This window comes from Schistocerca piceifrons, chromosome 1, assembly GCF_021461385.2.
Source record: "Schistocerca piceifrons isolate TAMUIC-IGC-003096 chromosome 1, iqSchPice1.1, whole genome shotgun sequence".
NCBI classification, from domain to species: Eukaryota; Metazoa; Arthropoda; class Insecta; order Orthoptera; family Acrididae; genus Schistocerca; species Schistocerca piceifrons.
In genome coordinates, this window is record NC_060138.1 from 481,311,368 (window position 1) to 481,333,428 (window position 22,061).

General features: G+C 44.5%; 1 protein-coding gene across 5 annotated transcripts in view; it reads left to right on the forward strand.

Annotated features, from left to right (window-relative positions):
• The window catches only part of LOC124795093 (josephin-1), a 58,172-nt gene that overhangs the window by 21,117 nt on the left and 14,994 nt on the right, over nucleotides 1-22,061 (forward strand). For all 5 annotated transcript variants that reach the window (XM_047258954.1, XM_047258929.1, XM_047258936.1 and 2 more), the window contains one exon: nucleotides 10,034-10,141. In XM_047258954.1, the coding sequence (XP_047114910.1) occupies nucleotides 10,034-10,141 (108 nt within the window). The remainder of the gene's footprint in view (nucleotides 1-10,033; nucleotides 10,142-22,061) is intronic.

Genomic DNA, 22,061 nt, shown 5'->3' on the forward strand with positions numbered 1-22,061 from the left:
ATATTAATTGAGGAATCTAGGAATATATTACAACTACTGTGCATGTTGTTCCCATACAGGCCGCAAAGGCAAGATCATGCCAATTACAGTGTGCACAAAGGCACTTAAGTAATAATTCTTCCTGTGCTTAATATGTGAATGAAATGGGGAAGAAACCTTAATACAAGCCACATTAGGAAGTACCCTCTGTCACAAACTTAAGTGATTTGTAGAATACAGAGGTAAAAGTCTGTTTTCCTGTCTCTCATGGTAATTTCCAAAATGCATGTTTCCCATGTTTGCCAACCACTCCTCTGTTTTTGAATGATTTTTCTGTGAAAAGTCCATGTCTCATTAGTGCAAGACAAAATTTATAAACACACTGATTGTAAACTTTCTATTTAAAGCTCTTCAGAACCTTGATTTGGAAATAACTGTTGAGTATGCCAGTAGCATTTCATGCCATTTTTACTCTTCTATTTTTCTTTTCCTGTCCATCCAGTTGCTGCCTTCAGTTGTCCTACGTACAAAAAAACTCATCAACGAGTACTGTGACTTTGTTTGTAGTTTCTACTATTGTTATGAGGAGTATTCAATAAGTAATGCAATAAATTTTTACCCTGAAAGCAGGTTGGTTTTATTCAGGATTCCAATACTCCATGTTATTCCCTATCCTTTTGGCTACAAAACCCTATTTTTCAAGGCCACATGGTACTACTCTACTGGTCGACATTGTAGGCAACATCTTGCTTCATCAGTAACCTGCCCATAATACATGTACTGCTTCTCATGGAGTGTATCCTTCATTGGGCCAAGCCAATGGAAGTCAGAAGACGAGGAGCACACTCGGTTGATGAGTGTGTCTGCACTCCAACAGAAACGTCCCACTGAATAACGAGACGTTTGTAATCTGTCAGTCGCCTCAGACGAGAGTGTCCATATGTTCCAGCATTGCAAGAGTCACAGCTGTGTTTGGCCAGCCAGCACATGGTAGGTAGGACAGGTTTGCGTGACCTTGTTGCAATGATGCAGATGCTTCGCCCAATTACTCACTGTGCTTTTGTTTACTGCCCAGTCTCAGTAGACATTCTGCAAGCACCTATGAAAATCTGCGAGATTTTGGTTTTCCACCTAAAGAAACTCAATGACAGCTCTCGGTGTGGAACACATCTCCATTACAGACAACATTTTGAAGGCTACTTTTATGGCCATCAGTTATAATCGTGAAACTACATGGTCTGAAGCAGACATATTTCAAGATGTGTCCTAACAAATTCCTCATTTTTTCAACTGAAATTGACCAAGAAAAAGAAGTGAGTTGCATCAGTTATTGAACACCCCTCGTATTTACTTATGTGTTGACAGTACAATATTTTAATTGTGTTATAATTGTTTTTCATTCCTACTTTCAGACATTCTCTACTAAAGTTCTTAGTTGTTGAAGTTTATGAGCACTAGTGTGGACAGTACAATGTCATCAGCAAAACTCAGATATATTTCATTAACAGTAATTTCTTCTTTGTTTTACCACTTTCAGGATCTGAAAACTTCCTTTATGAGTGCTGGGAAAAGTTATGATACAGTATCTCCTTACTTGTTGACACTACAGCTTAAACTTGAATTTAACCCCTGCTCTATTCCCATTTGATCTTATTCAGCTCCTTTTTCCGACTCCACTAATCAGTCTTAGAATCCCACAGTTGTGCAATTTGCCAGCCATAAATGTAAAGTAGGATGTAAAGTAGGTTTTTTTTTCTTTTTTTTTAAGTAGGCCCTAAGTCTATTTAGGCAGTCTGTGTGTATAAAAGCGTTGGCATACCATGTGCCCACCCCCCTGCGGGTTCAGGGTTAAGAATAGGCCCGCGGTATTCCTGCCTGTCGTAAGAGGTGACTAAAAGGAGTCTCAAAAGTTTTGGCCCTTATGTGATGGTCCCCTGTCTGGTTTGACCTCCATATCTCAAAATTCTTCTAAAGAGCGAGCCGATTGGGGAAGGGCGCCTTACTTGGTGCATTGTGTCCATCTTGCGTTGAGACCTTTTGCCAGCTTATTCTTGGTTGCATTGCAGTCCTGCCCGCTCTCCACCTCTTGGGCATGGATACGTTCCTGCGTGCATTTTCCACCATGCCATGTGCAGTGCCGCTTTCTGCACTGACGACGACCATGGACTACATGTCACCAAATATCCAGCACGGCAGCCAGTCCATTGTGGTGGGGCCGCCATGTACCCTGTTGGTTGTAGCCCCCTGACAACACAGGGATCCCTCTGCTGATGCCTGCACCGTTAACTCCCCACGTATGCCAAGGAGTAGATGCCTATCCTCCCGGGGTATCTGGACTCCCAGCAATTGCCATCCTGCCAGGTGGCTCTTGCTGAGGCTGGGTGGCGCCCGTGGGGAGGGCCCTTGGTCGGAGTTGGTGGCATCAGGGCGGATGACCCACAATGAAGCGTGGTACATCATCTCTCGCTGGTGGCCAGCCACCAGCAGTCTCAAAGCGTTCTCGCACTCAATTTAACACACAGAAGTATGATTTGAAAACGTTCCCCTCCCTGGCCACACCGTAGGAGGAGCGTAAGTCTCAGGATGGCAGTAACAGTTATTCGCCCCGGTTCCTAGTTTGTACGGGAGCTGATTGGGAGTCTTTCATGCCCACAAAGCCTCAGTTTTTTGTAGAGCATTTAGAGGACAAATTTGGGGAGGTGGAGGGCTTGTCCAAAATGCACTCTGGGTCGGTACTGATAAAAACAGCATCCTCTGCTCAGTCACAACAGTTACTTGCTTGTGACAAGTTGTGGAATGTTGCCGTTACGATCACGCCCCATAAGAGCTTAAATATAGTCCAGGGTATTATTTACCGTAGGGACCTTCTTTTGGAGTCTGATGACGAGCTGCGCACCAACTTTGAGCACCAAGGTGTACATTTTGTTCAGCGCGTTCATCGGGGTCCAAAGGATAATCAGATTGCTACCGGTGCCTTCATCTTGGCCTTCGAGGGTGATACATTACTGGAGAAGGTCAAGGTGATGGTCTACCGTTGTGACGTCAAGCCCTATATCCCTCCCCTGATGCGGTGCTTTAAGTGCTGGAAGTTCGGCCATATGTCTTCCCACTGTACTTCCAGCCTCACTTGTCAAGATTGCGGATGCCCATCACATCCCAATACTCCATGTGCCCCACCTCCCATCTGTGTCAACTGCGGAGAGCATCATTCACCTTGCTCACCAGACTGCAGGATCTTACAGAAGGAGCGCAAAATCATGGAATATAAGACCCTGGACCGACTGACCTATACTGAGGCTAAGAGGAAATGGGAACGACTACATCCTGTGCGAATGACTTCCTCCTATGCCGTTGCAACGACAACAGTGTTAGCCCCATCAGTTCAGCATATTCCAGCCAAATCACGGAGCCCTACAACTCCACATGCCCCCTTGCCCACGGGGGGCACTATCCCCCCTGTTGCTCCTGCACCACCTACCTCGGGAGCAACACCCCCCCCCCCCCCACCACCACCACTACCACCACCACCAATTGGGGACGTCCGTCCCCCTTCTAAGCCAGAGAACCGTCCAACATCTTTGGCTACTCTTGCTCGCAAGGGGTCCCTTGGCTCCCTCCATTCCCAGGTTTCCCTATTCGGGAAGGATGACGCCCGACAATGGCATAAGTGCCCACAAGCAGCTGGTCGTAGGGCTTTGCGATCCTCCTCCGTCCCAGAGACTGAATCGGTGAAGCCCTCCCAGCCGGTGAAACCCAAGACGCAGCGAGAGAAGTCCAAGAGGAAGACCTCCAAGGCCAAGGAATTTGCGGTGGCACCCACCCTACCGCAACCTTCGAGCTCTACGTCTGAGGATGAGGTGGAGATCCTGACGTCCGCTGAGGACCTGGATCTCGCCAGTCCCTCAGACACAATGGATAGCACTTGCACAGGTGCTCAGTCAGTGGCAGCAGGTGACCCAGTGGCGTAATCTGCCTCCCCAGTCCCTTCACGCCTTTCTCAGCCATGGACAATATCATCCTCCAGTGGAACTGCAGCGGTTTCTTCCACCATCTTGCTGACCTCAGACAACTTCTCAGCCTTCACCCTTTCCTCTGCATTGCTCTTCAAGAAACTTGGTTTCCAGCAATGCGAACCCCTGCCCTCTGTGGCTATCGGGGTTATTATAGGAACCAGGCAGTTTATGAAAGGGTATCTGGTGGCGTCTGCATCTACGTCCTTCACTCCCTTCACAGCGAGTCTGTCCCTCTACAAACACCTTTAGAGGCTGTCGCTGTTTGGGTGTGGATGCCACAGGCTGTTACTGTCTGCAGTCTGTACCTTCCACCTGATGGTGATGTTCCACAGCATGTCCTGACTGTGCTGATAGCCCAATTGCCACCCCTTTTTCTGTTACTGGGCGACTTCAATGCCCATAACCCTCTGTGGGGTGGATCAGTGGCAACAGGCCGAGGCGCCACCGTTGAACATGTAGTGGCACAGCTCGACCTTTCCCTTTTAAATGATGGTGCCTTCACACATTTCAGTGTGGCGCATGGCATGTACTCAGCAATCGACCTTTCGATCTGCAGCCTTAGCCTCTTACCGTCTGTCCAATGGAGGGTGTACGATGACTTGTACGGTAGTGACCACTTTCCGATCTTTCTGTCACTGCCCCAGCGTAACTCTTCTGGGTGCACCTGCAGATGGGCTATGAATAAGGCTGACTGGGACTTGTTCTCCTCCGTTGTCTCTTTTGAGCCTCTTTCTAATGCCGGCATTGCTGCTGTGGTTCACTCCGTCACCACCGGCATCATTACTGCCACAGAATGTGCCATTCCCCGTTCTTCTGGGTCCCCTCGGCGGATGTCTGTGCCTTGGTGGCCGCCTGCGATCGCCAAGGCAATTAAAGATTGCAGGCGGGCACTCCAGCGACACAAGCGACATCCCTCATTAGAAAACCTCATCGCCTTTAAACGGCTCCGTGTGCGGGCCCGCCACATCATTCGCCAACGCAAGCAGGCGTGCTGGGAACGGTATGTCTCCACCATTGGCCTCCATATCTCTCCATCGCAGGTTTGCGCCAAGATTAGGCGCCTCTATGGATATCGGACCCATGTCAGCATCCCTGTGCTCTCACTGCATGGAGCAGTTTGTACTGACTCTGATGTAATTGCAAACTGCTTGGCAGAGCATTTTGCTCTGAGTTCCACTTTTGTGAATTACCAACAGGCCTTCCACTCCATTAAAGAGCAGTTGGAACGTCGGAGCCTTTCATTTCACACCCGCCATCCTGAGTACTACAATGTTCCATTCAGTGAGTGGGAATTCCACAGTGCCCTAGCCGCTTGCCCTGATACAGCTCCTGGGCCAGATCGCATCCACTGTCAGATGCTGAAACATTTTACAGTGGACTGCCAGCGACGCCTCCTCGACCTTTACAACCATATCTGGGTCGAGGGTGAGTTCCCGTCGCAATGGCGGGAAAGCATTGTTATCCCCATTTTGAAACCTGGCAAGACCCCAGGTGGACAGCTACCGCCCCATTAGCCTCACCAATGTTTTTTGCAAGTTGCTCGAATGCATGGTGAGCCGGCGATTGAGTTCGGTACTCGAATCTTGGGGCCTTCTGGCTCCTTCTCAGGGTGGGTTCCGTAAAGGCCGCTCTGCCGCCGACAATCTGGTGATCCTGGAGTCAGCCATCCGCACAGCCTTTGCCCGCCATCAGCACATCATCGCTGTCTTTTTTGACATGTGGAAGGCGTACGATATGACGTGGCACCATCACATCCTCTCTCCACTTCATGGTTGGGGTCTTCAGGGTTCGCTGCCGATTTTCATACGAAATTTTCTGTCGTGTCGTATCTTCCGCATGGAAGTCGCAGCCTCCCATAGTTCCCCCAGAGTTCAGGAGAATGGGGTACCACAGGGATCTGTCTTAAGTGTCTGCCTGTTTTTAATTGCAATTAATGGGCTCACTGCGGTGGTGGGAATGTCTGTCTCAGCTTCCTTGTATGCTGACGACTTCTGCCTCTACTATAACTCAGTTGGCATTGCAGCAGCTGAACGTCAGTTGCAGGGCGCTATCTGCAAGGCGCAGTCTTGGGCTGTAGTGCATGGCTTCCAGTTTTCGGCTGCCAAGGCCTGTGTTATGCATTTCGGCCGGCGATGAACAGTTCACCCAGAGCCGTGGCTTTATCTTGCCAGCGAACTTCTTGCTATGGTGGAGACACATCGGTTTTTGGGTGTGGTTTTTGATGCCCGATTGACTTGGCTCCCACATATTCAGCAGCTTAAACAGATGTGTTGACGGCATCTTAATACTCTGCAATGCTTGAGCCACACCAGCTGCAGCACCGACCAATCTACCCTCTTGTGGCTCTACTAGGCATTAATACAGTCTTGTCTGGATTATGGGAGCCTGGCTTATGGTTCAGCATCCCCATCTGCGTTGCGGGTGCTGGACCCAATCCTTCACAGCGGGATCTGAGTTGCCATTGGAGCTTTCCAGACTAGCCTTGTGGACAGCATACTTGTGGAGGCAGGTGTCCCTCCACTGCAGTTATGGTGCCAACGTTTACTGGCCGCTTATGCTACACATGTTTGTAGCTTGCCTGGACATCCTAATTATCGTCTCCTGTTCCCTCAGTTGGTCGTCCATCTCCCAGAACGTCGGCCCCGGTCGGTTGTATGATCGCGGTCCGCGTCACAGAGCTTCTCTTGGGGTTTTCCCTCTTCCACCTCCTTTCCGGGCCCCTCTGCGTACACCCCTGTGGTGTGTGCCCTGCGCTTGCCTTCGGCTCGAATTGGCACAGGGCCCGAAGGACTCAGTCCCTCCGAAGGCGTTCCGCCACTGCTTTCTTTCCATCCTTGCCACGTATCAGGGCTCTGACGGTTCGATGGTTGCTGGTCATGTCTGTTATGCTCTCACTCTAGGGGACCATTACAAACAACATTCATTGCTGGCTGGCTGCAGCGTTTTCACTGTCGAGCTGGTCGCCATCTTTCGTGCCCTAGAGTATATCCGCTCCAGCTCAGGTGAGTCCTTCGTTATCTGTAGTGACTCCCTGAGCGGTTTATGAGCTATCGACCAGTGTTTCCCTCGCTCTCGTCTGGTGATGGCTATCCAGGAGTCCCTCCATACTCTTGCCCGTTGCGGCCCCTCTGTGGTGTTTGTGTGGAGCCTGGCCATGTTGGGATACCAGGCAATGAACATGTTGACCGCCTGACCAAACAGGCCACCAGTAAATCATCTCTGGACCTTGGCCTCCCGGAGACTGATTTGCGAGCTGTCTTACGCTGCAAAGTTTTTGAGCTTTGGGACACTGAATGGCGCGCCCTGCCTTCACCAAACAAACTTCGGGCCATCAAGGAGGCTACCGGTGTGTGGCGCTCCTCCTTTCGGTTGTCTCGCAAGGAGTCTGTTGTCCTCTGCCGGCTGCGCATTGGGCACACACGGATGATGCACGGCCACTTATTGCGCCGTGAGGACCCACCTCTATGTCTCTGCGGATCCGTTTTGACGGTGGTCCACATTTTGTTGGAGAGTCCCCTTTTAGCTGTGCGCAGGCAGACGTTCGCACTGCCTGACACGCTCCCTGCCCTTTTAACAAATGACACTGCCATGGCAGGCTTAGTTTTACGTTTTATTCGGGCAGGGGTTTTTTATCACTTAATCTGAGTGTTTGTTATGTTTTTTTGTTTTGAGTCTTGTCTTTGGCCTATGATTTTAGACTGAGTTTTAGTGTGTTTCTCGGTGGTTGGCTTTTCCTTTTTTGTCTCTATGGTCGGCCAACCACTGTCACACTCTGTGTGATTTTAATTCGTTTTTTCTGATCTCTGTCTGAGTCTTTCTTGTCCTGTGTCATCTGTTGTCGTCTTTATTATTCGTTTTTATTCTATGTGTGTGTGTTTGCATTTCTGGAAAAAGTGACCGATGACCATCACAGTCTGGTCTCTTCAATCTCACAAACCAACCATACCATGTGCCCATGATCTATGCACGAGTTTTTTGATTCTTGGATGGCTAATATTTTTCTCGGAGTCCAGAATATTGTTGTCCTAGAGTCTCACACATGTCAGCAAGGACTGTGATTACACTACCCTTGGTACACCGGACTCCAAGGTCCCAGAGAGTTTCATGATGCAAGTTAAGTGCTAAGTTTTGACCATAGTGGTGGTAAATATCGAAGCCTGTGACAACACAAGTCACTTACATGCTGATCACATGGTAGTAGGGACATTCCGTTCTGGACTTTTCAGAAGCTTGTATATGAAATACTTTGTACCAAAAGTATTCCATACATCAATATTGTTTAATACTAATTCAGCCTTTGGTTACTTCATAATATATTTAGTCTAGAGGGTAACATACAGTTGCCTTCTCACATTGCTGACTGACGAGCAGCCATTGATATTTGTCCTCGTAAACTAATCAGTCTGGATTTTTATTTTATGAGTATTTAACAGGAACAAAACCTGAATGTCTTGATTGGATATTGGGATGCATCCTGCTCAGTTTCATTGATTCTCATTAAAACCAATTTTGTTTACACTTATAGGAATTGAAAGGCAATGCCCAGACATCAGTGTCCTAAAGTAGTATGATGCACTGTGCAAAAATACTCTAATAAATCAGCTTTGAAGATTCCGAAGTACATTTTAAGTATAAAATATTCTGAGTGTTTTAACAGGGCCATTCATAGCTGCATTGTAGACTTGTAATTGTGAGATTGTTGATTCAATTTTTGCCAGGTTCAGCTTCTTCTATACAGGGTGTACATAAAGCCCGGAAACAATTTCAATTATTTATTGCACAAGAACTAAACATTGTACAGATCTCATACATACTGCATTTTGAAGAGAAACTCTGAAAGTTTATAAACCGTACTTGGTTCTAAACATCCATTGAACAGCTGTAGCACATTTGTTTTTGTCAAACTTCAAAACACAGAAAGCTCACTCTGCACCTGAACTCTCCATGTTTGTGACTAGCGCTGACTATCGGCAAGTTACCAAACCACGCTGTGGCGGTATATGTGTGGGGGGAAGGAGGGGGGGGGGGGGGCGAACCCTCAGGGTTTCTCTTCAAAATGACATATGTATGATATCTGTACAATGTTCGGTTCTTGTGCAATAAATAATTGAAAATGTTCCCGGACTTTATGCCCACCGTGTATTTATTTGCATTCTTTATTTATAAGCAAATTGAAATGTTAACAAATATTGAATTAGTTTTAATAAAAATAATATATTTCTGTTTTTAATTATTAATCACAGTAAAATATGAGTATTCATAGTAAATTAAAATTTGTTTTGAAAGAGAGAGAGAGAGAGAGAGAGAGAGAGAGAGAGAGAGAGAGAGAGAGAGAGAGATCCCCAACCACCATTCATCTGCACTTGATTGTATACCTCTACTCAATTTTGTTCATTATTTCTATCCTAGCATTTCCATTACTATAGCATTAACATTACTTATGTTTATTGCCAAACTTTTCCAAACTATCATATTAATTTATACACAGAAAATCTGCATTTTCAACCTTGACAAAAGAAAATAATAATAATGAAGATTAATAATAATGATAAGTTTTGCTTTGTAAGAAGATTTCAGTATTATTTTTGTAAAAAGATCGTATTCCCTTCAGTAGTAATACATATTTAGTTACATAACTTTTAGAAATATTGACACACATGCTTTGCATTGGATATATTTTTAATGTCTGAGAGTGTGTTAATAATTTCTGCAAGACACATTTACCCTGGTGCAAACAGGTGCACAAAGACAAAGAAAATACAGTTCTCTTTCATATTTGATAATCATCTTGTTGGTTCCATTTAAACTTTTCATTTATGTAGATGGAGAATGTATTCATTGTTCATTCAATGGCATTTCACAACCAATGAATTGTGGGGACTCGTGTATTTAAATATGCTGTTCATTATAATAGTTACTTAAATCTGTTGGTATTAATTACTAATACTGTCATTCTTCTTTTTAAATTAGTGCATCATTTAGTTCTGTTACATATCAGGACAGAATCTTGGTGTATGCTCATGATGATATAATTTTTTCAGATGCAATCTGTATTATGCTTGAAGACACTAGATTTTGAAAGCTGCTGGAATCCTACAGACAATCGTATTGGTGTGGCTATGAATGGTGGTATTTACCATGAGAAACAGGTAGGTGTTTCATGAAATCTCCTTCAGCTAATGCAGTAGTTCCATTATGGGCTGCAGCCTGTCCTCCAATTGCACTACTGATAGGATTCATTGACGTTTGAAAACCTAGCTGACCTATCATATAGGCTTTGTTATAAGAATATGTAGGAAAGTTCTGGCAGAATGTTAATATTTAGGAGTAAAGGAGATCACTCACAGAATAGCAGAGGCATTGAGATGTCAGGAGGCTAGAGACAACACTAAAAAGAATGAAAACTTTGCTAGCTTTTGGAGTAAATTCTGTGATGAGTGAGAGGAACACACACACACACACACACACACACACACACACACACACACACACACACACACCACACACAGGTGTGCGTGCACACCTCTCGGGTCTTCAAAGGATTTCTTTCGAAAGCTAGCAGTTTTGATTCTCTTTCATGTATGCCTCTTGACGACTCAACACCTCCTTTACTCCTAAATATTATCACACACAAGAGCTATTTCAGTAGATGTCGAGGTGGCCGTTGTATCAATTAAATGTTATTCCCCGCCTGGGCTTATCTGTAAAAATGACTCCCGTGGAGCTACAATTGAACAGTTCCTACTGAAAAAATGTACAAAATATGTTGTAATTTGGCAAGACACATTCTTTACTTAATTCCTGGGAGGAACAATGAATTTGAACATAAACTGCAGGCGGTTCAATGTAGAGTGGACACGATGTCATATGTGAAGTTAGTGTTGGTATAATTGTTGAGAGTCACACTGCTGGATGCCCAGCTAGGTTGGTTATCCAGTTCTTCTGCACACTATTTAATTAAGACACTTTGTTAGGTACTGTGAGTGTATGCTTGAGAACTTTCTTTTCCCACAGTTGGAGACAGATTCGAACGACTTCATTTACCAACAGGATGGGGCACCCCCACACTGGCACCTGGAAGTGTGTGACTTTTTAAATCGAAGGATTATTGAATGATGTACCAGTTGAACTGCATCAGATGATGCAGCCTTACATTATGGCCCTCAAGGTCATAGGACCTGACTGTACATGATTATTTCTTTTGGGGTTTATAAAAGGCTCTGTTTATATGCCTCCATTACCAATAACAATGAATGAACTGAGACATAGCATAACAGCAGCTGTGGAAGCTTTAACTCAAGACATGCTTGCTGCAGTGTGGGCACAATCTGAATACCGCATTGACGTGCCATGCGTCTCAAGGGGGACATATTTAACACCTGCGAAAAGATGTGGGGGAAAAAAAAAACTTTTTGAGTTTCCCGTTCATCAAGAAACAAAATTCATTGTATATGTTATTAGTTTCAGAAATATAGATGTGCCAATCAGAAGCCTCTTTTTGATACGCCCTGTACTTTCATCAGTTATAATATCTCAGAAATTATCCAAGGCACATTTTCAGCCAGTCAAGAATGTCACAAGGAACTTTCCAGTTCCTTTTAATATTATAGAATCATAAACAGTTAAAGATGAGAAGATTTGATCCTACTGTAGTGCCCCGTGGTGCAGGGTCGGGTGGCAGTGAGCCAGGATGGTGCAAGCAGGTGGTGGAGGTGAGGTCAGAGCCCATGTGGCTTCAGAGGACAGCTGCAAATGTAATAAGTTCTTTTATTGACACCTCTGCACTGCTTGACACTGTGTTAGGAGCCGATTGGTCACTGAATTCTGCTGGGCATGCTGTCTGCACACTCTTCGTTACTGACACAGAATGACACCATGCCGGCAGTCTCGTTACATTAGCTGACTGTGGGGACCCCGTACCAGTGGGGTGTGAACTTGACAGTACTCTGGCTGTTACAGCCATGGTGCCATCTGGTGGCATCACAGCAGGGGATGTCCACCTTGCTGAGACACGTTTCCGGCAGTGATGGATGGTGTGTGGTGTGCATGGAAAGTTACTCACTGTCCCCTGGGCAGGAGTAAGTTGTGCTGTTGGAGATAAGCTGGTGTGGCCAACCACGCCATGGCACTAAGTCTGGGGAGGGTCTCAGTGGACAGAGCTGTTGCCCTGCTGTGGCCTCGGACCTGTGACCTCTGCTGGTAGGTTTCTATGGCAATATGGTGTCCTCATTCAGTGAAGCCACTACTATTCACATATCTTATGACACTACAGCTACTGTCAGATTGAAAATCTGCCTTGGCACTTGCTGCACTAGTCCATGCAGTACCGTTGAGTTCACTGTTTCAACAAGATAACCTGCCTCACAACATTGCCTTGCTGGAATTATTACAGTGACGACAAACCACAATCATTCACTGTCAGCACTGCTTCAATACGCTACTCAGGCTTACACTAATATGCCCGTATATGGTCGTTACTCTACAGTATCTTATCTGTGAACAAGACCTCGTAGCTTGGGTCAACTTTGAAACCAGTTTCATATCAAGCTGCATGTTCGTACAGAATACAGAGAAATTTTATAGCTAAACAAATGCAACTTCCCCTTATGAGTTAGATAAGGCATCCAGTTTTATTTACTATGCTGCTTATTGCTACATGTCATATTTGTTTTGCACTTCTTGCAATCCAACCTTCATGGCTTGTCCTGTTGTTTCCTTCCCTCTTAGCTCTGAATTTACATCTATTCTGCATTCACCTCTCTCTCTCTCTCTCTTGCTCTAGGGATCCACTCCACTGGAACCCGGGCCATAAGTGGTTTATGCTGATGATCAGCCCTCCAACTTAAAAGAATAAAAGCTATAACTATGCGAGTTAAAGTTACGCATTGTCCTTCTCTGAACTGCTGTACATGCTGCATTAACAGCTCAGCTGAAATACATCGTTCCTACAAAGCAGTGAACCAATGCTGAAAATGGGTTAGGTCGGGTTTTAGAGTTTGATTTATAAGTTTTCTATTTGGCGTTGGCAATAACTCCAAAGGTACTTCTGGCCAATACAACTGTGGTTTTGAGATGTTCACTTGCTTGATACCCCTAATCATGGCTGGCAGATGGAAAGTTAGCCCCATGAGCTTCCCCAACTTTTTACAAAGTCATCATATTGAAAGAAATCCAAAGAAAACCTGCTTGCTGGAAACAAGTCTGGTTCCCATGGTATTCCTTGGTCAATCTAGCCCCTTCTGTCTGGCTAAGAACAGTTGTGGAGCATTTGTTCAAAATAAATACTCAGTTGCCCAAAATTTAGATTTTTGTGGTTGCAAATCAAGCTTGTTGCCATGCATGAACTGTTGAAATGATTTAGTCAAAAGCTGATATTTGCTGTTGTTACAGGGTGTTGAAAATAAGAGTTTTTGCAAAACTCAATATTTACTCTTAGCTGGTTAAAGCAAAAGTTGATAAATGCAAATTGTGCTTTGCTTCTGAGAGACCTGAAGGGAGAACAATAGTGTGGGATGTCATTTAGGGTAGGCCAAATGTAGGAAGCGGGTAGGAGCAGGTGAGGTAGGAATCTCTCGGTACTGCTCTTAGAAATGTGGTTTTACTATATCACAACACAATAACTTGAATACATGAATTGTAACTTATCTTTGGCTGAGATGAGCCTGTAGGTGCGAAGCTGTACGTCAATCAATTCTAACGTCGGCTAGAAGTTACAAAGGCAAAATCTGTAGTGGCTTGCCCACTGTGAAATAGAAACATTGTTGCTTGGTCGTCTACTCGGAATCGAATGGGTAGAATCTGGAGTGGCACTCGTAGAGCTGCACAGTGCCGGCTAGAGGGCACTGTCATCCGTGTTGGTATCGTGGTGCCAACCTAAGAACTTGTACCTATGCCGTGGCATCGTAGCTATCGATACCACAGTCATTGTCAATGATAATGTGAGAGAGTTTTCTGTGAAAAAAAAAATCACACCTAACTGATGGCAAGCCAAATGCTTGCACTTCACCCATCAAATTCACTATCTGTTTAGTGTGCCATTCATCTGATAACTTACTTCCCTCCACCATTTTTTATTTTTTTACTGCTATGACTCGTATTCCTTCCATTTTGTCCTTGAAATATTGCAACCTGAGAACAGGGGCAAATATTTCATGTTGACTAATGAAGTAGTCTCCTCCACCTGATAAGGTCCTTCATATCTTATGATGAACTACGTCGGCTTCCCTTTTGGTGTGTAAGGACTGGATAACATCACCCATTGCCTTATCTCATACTGCGAGAAACTTGCAAACATCTCACTGATTCGTTCTGCTTCTGCGATGCCTTCATATTCGCATTCTGTATTCATTTCCGTATTTCTGGTACTATTTGTGCAAACTTGTGTACTGACTTTACAGCTTCCCCTCCTTCACCTTTATTAAGTCGAATGGTGATGGAGTTTTTTGACCAAACTCATCATCATATGGGGACAACCCATTATTTATGTGTACTTTTGAATTCTATGCTGACTTGACATTCCTGAGATACACTGATTAGCAAAAACATTATGACCTCTGACCTACTATTGATACAAACCCATCCAAGCGATAGCAGCCTCACCTGTCGAAGAATGACTGTTGGTCAGACACACACACAGTGCATGTGGTATCAGTGTGCATGCTGTCTGTGTGTAGAATGGGAAAGTGGCACTATCTATCTGCATTTGACCAAGGGCGGATTATTGTGGCCCGGATGCTTGGCACGAGCATTTTGGAAGCTACACAACTTGTCAGATGTTCAAGGAATGCTGTGGTGAATGTTTTCAACACAGGATGAAACCAAGGTGAAATCGTGTTCAGACGTCATTGGGTAGGGCGACCACCCCACATCACAGGTGTCGGCGTCATAGGCTGGACAGACTCTGTAATACAGGACAGATGGTGAACTGTGGCAGAACTAAATCGGTCTTTAATGCTGGGCGTAGTAAAAGGGTGTCTGAAAACACAACGTACCAATGTTGGGCAGCGTAAAAGGGTGTCTGAAAACACAACATACCAAACATTCGTAACGATGGGACCCCCACGCCTGGCAACCTGTGCATGTGCCAATGTTAGCATCATGACATCGGCAACTACTAATGAAATGGGCACATGACCATCAGCACTGGACATTGCTGCAGTGGCACAGCATTTCATGGTGTGATGAATGCTGATACCTTTTTCACCTTGCTGATGGGAAGACATGAATCCATTGTCTTCCAGGGGAACAGCTCCTTGACACCTGTACTGCGAGATGGAGACAGGCTGGTGGCAGCTCCATTATGCTCTGGCGAACATTCATGTGAGCATCTATGGGTCCAGTAGGGCTCGTGCTAGGCACCATAATGGCCAAGGAGTATCGTACATGTGGTGCAGACCATATACACCCATTCAGGACGATCATGTTTCCCAACAGCAGTGCCATTTTTTCAGTAAGATAATGTGCCATGTCACAAGGCGAAGAGTGTGATGGAGAGATTCAAGGAACACAGTGGTGGGTTCCAGATGATGTACTGGCCCCTAACTCAACAGATTTGAACCCAGTCAAACACCTCTTTCCCCCCCCCCCCCTCAACAGATTTGAACCCAGTCAAACACCTCCTTCCCCCCCCCCCCCCCCCCCCCTCAGAATTAGGTGACTAGTGTGTGCAGATGTGGTGGCAACTTCCTTCAGCGACCTACTGGGGCCTCATTGCTTCCATGCCGTGACATGTTGCTGCTGCTATCCATGCCAAAGGTGGATATAATGGCTATTAGGTAGATGGTCATAATGTTCTGGCTGATCTGTGTTATGTATCCCAATTCATATGGTGTCCATTCACATAGTAACTTAACATTTACTCAGTGGTTCTGTGCATTTGTTCTGTGTTCTGTTCTTAACACGCAGTAACCAACAAAGCTCCTTCAATAAGTGTGATATGAAATTTTACCCTGGTCTGTAATTATCACGCCTGGCCCACCAAACTTCAACATCCAATTGTTAACTATTACTTGTGCAACTGTCACTGCCTGCTTTGGCATAGTAACCATCTGCATGTACTGAGAAAAAATGGTCTAATATTGTTAATATGAATTGGTTTCCTTCTGGTGTATAATTGAACAATGCTAATACACCAGACCTGAGCATTTCAAATTGTTTTGATACTTGTGGTAGCTTCTGCAACAGTACTCGCTTGTGACTTAAGTCAGCTCTCTGTGCACACTGTTTGCAATTCCTCGTGTATTGCTCCATGTCTGCTTTCCTTCCTCTCCAACACTATCTCTCCTCTATTCTCAGGTTTGTTGTTCTGCAACCTCCATGACCAGATAACACATGATTATGGGCTTCCTTCAAAATCTCCTCCTTAACCTTTGCTAATACTACTATCCATGAGCCTAACTTCATTCCCTTGCGCAACAGTCCATCATTTTGCTAAACTGTGGTTACGTCTTGTTTTGTTTAGGCACCTTCAGCACTTTGCGCTGCCCGCTATTCCACAAGACCATGACTCAGAATTTTCACCACTGCTACGTTCTTGCTTAATGCGTCTGAATTTCTGTGCTTCTTCCCTGGATTGTGTACTACTTTGTAGTCAAATTTTTTAAGTCTCAGGGCCCACCTAGCCAGCTTGCTAGATGGGTCCTGTAGTCCCAACAACCACTTCAAAGCAGTGTGGGCACTACTATCTGAAATTTTTACTCATAAAAATATTGTCTAAAATATGTGAGACCATGAGGGAGGCTCAAATGTCTCCTTCTTTAAATAGTTCTTTGCTGCCACATTCAGCTGTCTCAATGCGTAGGCTGCAAGATGCTCCTCACTGTTAATCTTTTGGCTTAAAACACATGATTAGATGTGTTACATGAAGGAATAAACTCCTTTTGGAAGTCTGCAAATATTAGACCTGGTGTGGTTGTGAATGAAGTCTTAGTGCAATTGGTCACAGTTCAACTGATTTGCCCAATATGCTGGACGCCCCTCATGGCAGTTCTACACTAGCAATAGCAATAGCTTCCCCTAACTGGAATGTCATTCAGTTAAGTTCTGATGTCAATTTTAGCACAATGTTGATATAAAAATCTAACCCCTAGATTATGCTGTAGTCCTCAATCACATGAGATACTCCCTCTGCACACTGCTTGAATCTCACAGTCCCTATAAGAAAATATGCATCTGCCAACCCCAACAGTTTCACATCATTATTTCCGACTCCACTTAGCCTATAGCATGGCGGGTTCCGTTGCCTTTGACCCACTTTGTCTTTACCGGCAACTGACACATGCAACCCTGTGTCCAACAAAAACTTGTGCTCTTTATCTCCTATAACACCTCTTACTGCACACTCTACCTCTGCATACATATATGTTGCATCTAATTTTAATGGGAATGTGTTGTGGACTTTGGATTTCCTATTGCGTTTAATGTTTCTTACCACCTCTTCATCTATACTGTATGTCCAGTACCAAAATTCTCCTGCTGATATCTTCCATTCCCTGTATTTCCCTGTATCTGGCTACACTACCACCATAAATGCCCTTTCTGCTGACACCCGTAACACTTAATTTTCACAGAAAATCTATCTCACATCCCTTGTTGACATATCAATTTCTTCACACTCCATCGCTAAACTAACAGCAGATTACAGATCGCTTGGTGCACCTATAAGCATCCTCCTTGACATGTCCGATAGCAATCTCCTCAGAAAAGCCTCGAGTTCACTTTGTTCAGCTTCTTGCAACAAAACTAATTTTGCTGCGTCACTCTGGCCTAAGTTATATGTGTGTTTATTACATTTCCTTATCGTATCTGCAAAATTTTCTACAATTTCCTCACACCTCTTCACAGTGTTCAGTTTTACCTAAAAATAAATCACACTGTTCTGTTTCTGACACCTTTGTAAAATCCCTTCCACTTCTCAAATTGTTCAAAGCTTGTTGCATTCTTTAATGCTTCCAAACACCTCATGTATGTTTCTCTCTCTCCCACTAGTTGCAACTTCGTTCTCCACAACAATTGACTGTCAGTCCAACCACACATCTTTGCCAGTGTTTTAAGGTCCTCTAAGAATGACCTTACATCTTAAGATGATTTTCCAGAAAAGGGAACAGTCAATCCTGCGGTAGCTGGATGCATCTCATGCCATTGTGGCTGAAACAGTGCTAACTGTTTGTCTTTAACTGCCAACTGCCGATGTAGCTGCATATTATCTGCTGTCAGCTGCACTACTTTTTCTAACAATGTCTGTACTACTTCCAGCTCAGGTGTAACTTTCATCTCTAACTCGGTCATTGCGAGACTTTTACTCTCCATTACACTCAATAATACAGCAACAAAACAAAATAAAATTAATTGCAGTTCCTAAAGATCTCTACAAATTAATCTTAACATTGTATCATGAGCCATCTAGACACTCTACAATGCCTTGCAATATGAATATATCAATGATATGTATAACAGGTTAAAGCCACTGACTGCGCACACATCAGAGAGTGCCGAAGTACTTTACACTGCATACACCTTAAAGGCTCCAAATGCTGCTCTCTACCATTAAATTTAAACTCGGGTAAGTCAGTTGGCTCCTCCGGCCTAAACAAGGTAACCTTAAAATTAAAATGACAGTCATGCCTCTCTTCCATAACAAAATAATTGATCATTTATTTTACCATACTGACACCATGGATCATGGTCTAGATGCCATGCTGTGTGAAGATGATGCACCAAATTCTGCTGCCAGACTATAGTGCTTCCTGGTGCAGGGTGGGGCATCTGTGAGCCAGGATGTTATGAGTGGGTGCTGGAGGCGAGGTGGGGGTTCAGGAGGCTCCAGAGAATGGCAGCTGCAAATGTAACAAGTTCTTTTATTGATGCATCTGTGCTGCTTGATACACTGGCTCGGTGGCTGACTGGCCGCTGAATTCTGCTAGGCTGGCTGCCCGCACACTCCATGTTGCTGACATGGTACGACACCACGCCGGTGGTCTTGTTTTACTGTGCCAGTGGCCTTTTATGTAAGCTGACTGTGTGGAATCTGTGCCAGTGGTATGCAAACTCGATGCTGCTGTAGCCACAGTGGCCACTGGCATTGTCCCATGGCATCACGGTGGGTGATGTCCACTATCCTGAGACATTTGTCAGCCAGTGGCAGATGGCAACTGATGTGTACAGGATGCAACCCACCACTCCCTGGGTATGAGTCGGCCGCTCTGCTGTATATGACCTATTGCGGCCAGTGCTAAGTCTGGGGAGGGACTCGTGCGCAGAGCTGTTGTCCTGCCCTGGCTTTGAACCTGTGATCTCTGCTGGCAGGTCCATGTGGTGATGTGGCGTCCTCATCCAGCACAGGCTGTTTGTCCTGGTTTGGCTGCAAGACTCAGAATAATTCTGTTACAAAAATTGCCAGTATTTATAGTCGGCAGTGCCACACTTGTTGTGCATATGTGCCATTACTAGTCTCATATCTTAAAATACTACTGGCACTGCCAGTGTGGAAATGTGCCTTGCCCCTTACTGTACTAGTCGACAGTACCACTGGATTCACTGTTTCTAGAAGCTAACCTGCTTCGCAACATTGCACTGGCCTTGTTGAATTATTACAGTGACAACATCTTGCGCTCATCTGCCATCAGCGGTGCTGCAGTACACTGACCACACTCACACTAATATGCCCATATCTGATCATTACATTGCACTACGTTATTGACGTAACTTCAGAGAAAGAGCAATTCATAGGCCTCCTCACTCTGAGCTAATATTTCATTAGCTTTCCTCTGCATCTACTATCTACTTCATGTACTAAAACTGCCGCTTGTAGATTTTTGTGCTGATGTTGTATTAAACAAAACAAAAAAAAACAAAAAAACTATAAAATAGATGAAACAGAAACTAATTTCCAAAAGTTATCACATCTAATCATATCCATTGAGAAGTACTTGTGGTGACGTGTGTGCCTTAGGTCTGATAGCTGTGCATGCAAAAATGGCTGAAGTAAGAGCCTGTTCAAAGTCGTCACTTTTTGTTCTCACTCTGGAAAGTGCCTTATAAGGTCATAACCAACATTACTTTCTGTGTATGATGGTTTCATTGACAGTATACTTGGAAAATGGAACCTGGAAAATGCAGTCAGTCTGCAGAGGAAATTGCCTAGAGAACAACCATGTGACCCATCCTAGAGTATTGCTCAAGTGTGTGGGATCTTTACCAAATAGGAGTATCAGCAGATATTGAATGTATACAAAGAAGAGCAGTACCAATGATCACATGTTTCGTATGTGAAAGGAATGGAAAAAAGCTCTAATAACTAGTTCAGTGCAAAGTACCCTCTGCCGTCCTCTTCACAATGGTTTGCAGAGTATGGATGTTGGCAGAGATGTAGATGTATGGTGTGGAAGAATCCACATTAACAGTGTGCAGTTATATAAAAAAATGATACTGCCAGTGAAGTAGCCTACCACTGCTCAAGTTTCAGGACTAGCGGCAATGGTCACACCTGGAAACATTAATCACTTTGATCATTTTGTCTGATGAGGATAGTAGCAAACAGTGTAACATCAGTTGTTGGTACAGGTTAAATACGCCAATAAGACTCGGTGGGTTTGATTCATCACTGGTCCATGCCAGCAAGCAGCGAGTTTGGGGCATAAACACACCATAAGGTTTTGTTGACCATGTGGACTCTGTGTACAGTGTTTTATTATTGATACTGTCCACATCCCTGTTGTGTTTATTCGATTCTTTCCACCAGTATTCCATAAGACATTTGTTCTAATGAGGTAACTCTTCACTCCATCTGTACAATTGTGTAAGGTACATGTACCTTCTGTGTGCCATCAGCAACCCTGGGGCATTGTGCCATAGAGTTGTGTAAAAATTTGTGTCACATTTTTGGGCATGGTAGGCACAAGAAGCAGCTGTACCAAACCAACTTCCACTGTTAGGGTTCATCTTTCACTGTATGGGCTATTGAAGTTTCAATCTTGGTGATTGAGTTCAGTTTTTTGAGAATTTTGGATCTAGAGCCAGGGGCTGGTGTGTAAGCTTTGGACATGTTAGTGACCAGTATGCAGTGTGATGGCGAAGCATTGTGTGTCCACAGAATAGGCATATCAGCTTAATACCCAACACATCACAATCCTCTGATAAAAGAAAGTGGGCAACCTCTGGGCCCACCTGCCACACGCCAGTTCTATTAAGCTGGTAGAGCTACCCAGCGACCTGCTGGAACTGATGTGCATTTCGTTATCGTCTTGTAGTAATTCTATGGAACACAGTGATCAACCTTCATACACTCTTTACAGCTTGTATGAATTTTAAGGGTTATTACCTCACAACGTACCAAGAGAGACTCCAATAAAATAAAACCAAATAATTGTTAGAGGGCACAATTGTACTGCAATCAGTTTATCACAGATAGAGAAGTAGTTACCTTACAGAAGATCTCTCCCCTTCCTTTTTTACATTCGGAGAGCTTCATGACTAGTGGATACCTTGAAAGCTGTGAAAACGTATTTACCAAATCTAATGAGGCATTTTAAATTCTAGAGATTTGTGTACACTGTTCATTGTATGGTAGACTTTCCTGCAGTAAATGTGGATTATAAGAATGAGATGAATTTTCCATACACGTCAACACCAAAATGTGTTAACTGTCTGGATGAGTAGTCCATTTAGAATACTGGATGGAAAGTGCAACAACAAAAACAATCAGTTTTTGACAAAATACACTACTGGTCATTAAAATTGCTACACTACGAAGATGATGCGCTACAGACATGAAATTTGACAGACAGGAAGAAGATGCTGTGATATGCAAATGATGAGGTTTTCAGAGCATTTACACTAGGTTGGCGCCGGTGGCAACACCTACAACGTGCTGACATGAGGAAAGTTTCCAACCAATTTCTCATACACAAACAGCAGGCAGTTGACCGGCGTTGCCTGGTGAAACGTTGTTGTGATGCCTCATGTAAGGAGGAGAAATGCGTACCATCACGTTTCCGACTTTGATAAAGGTCGGATTGTAGCCTATCACGATTGCGGTTTATCGTATTGCGACATTGCTGCTTGCATTGGTCG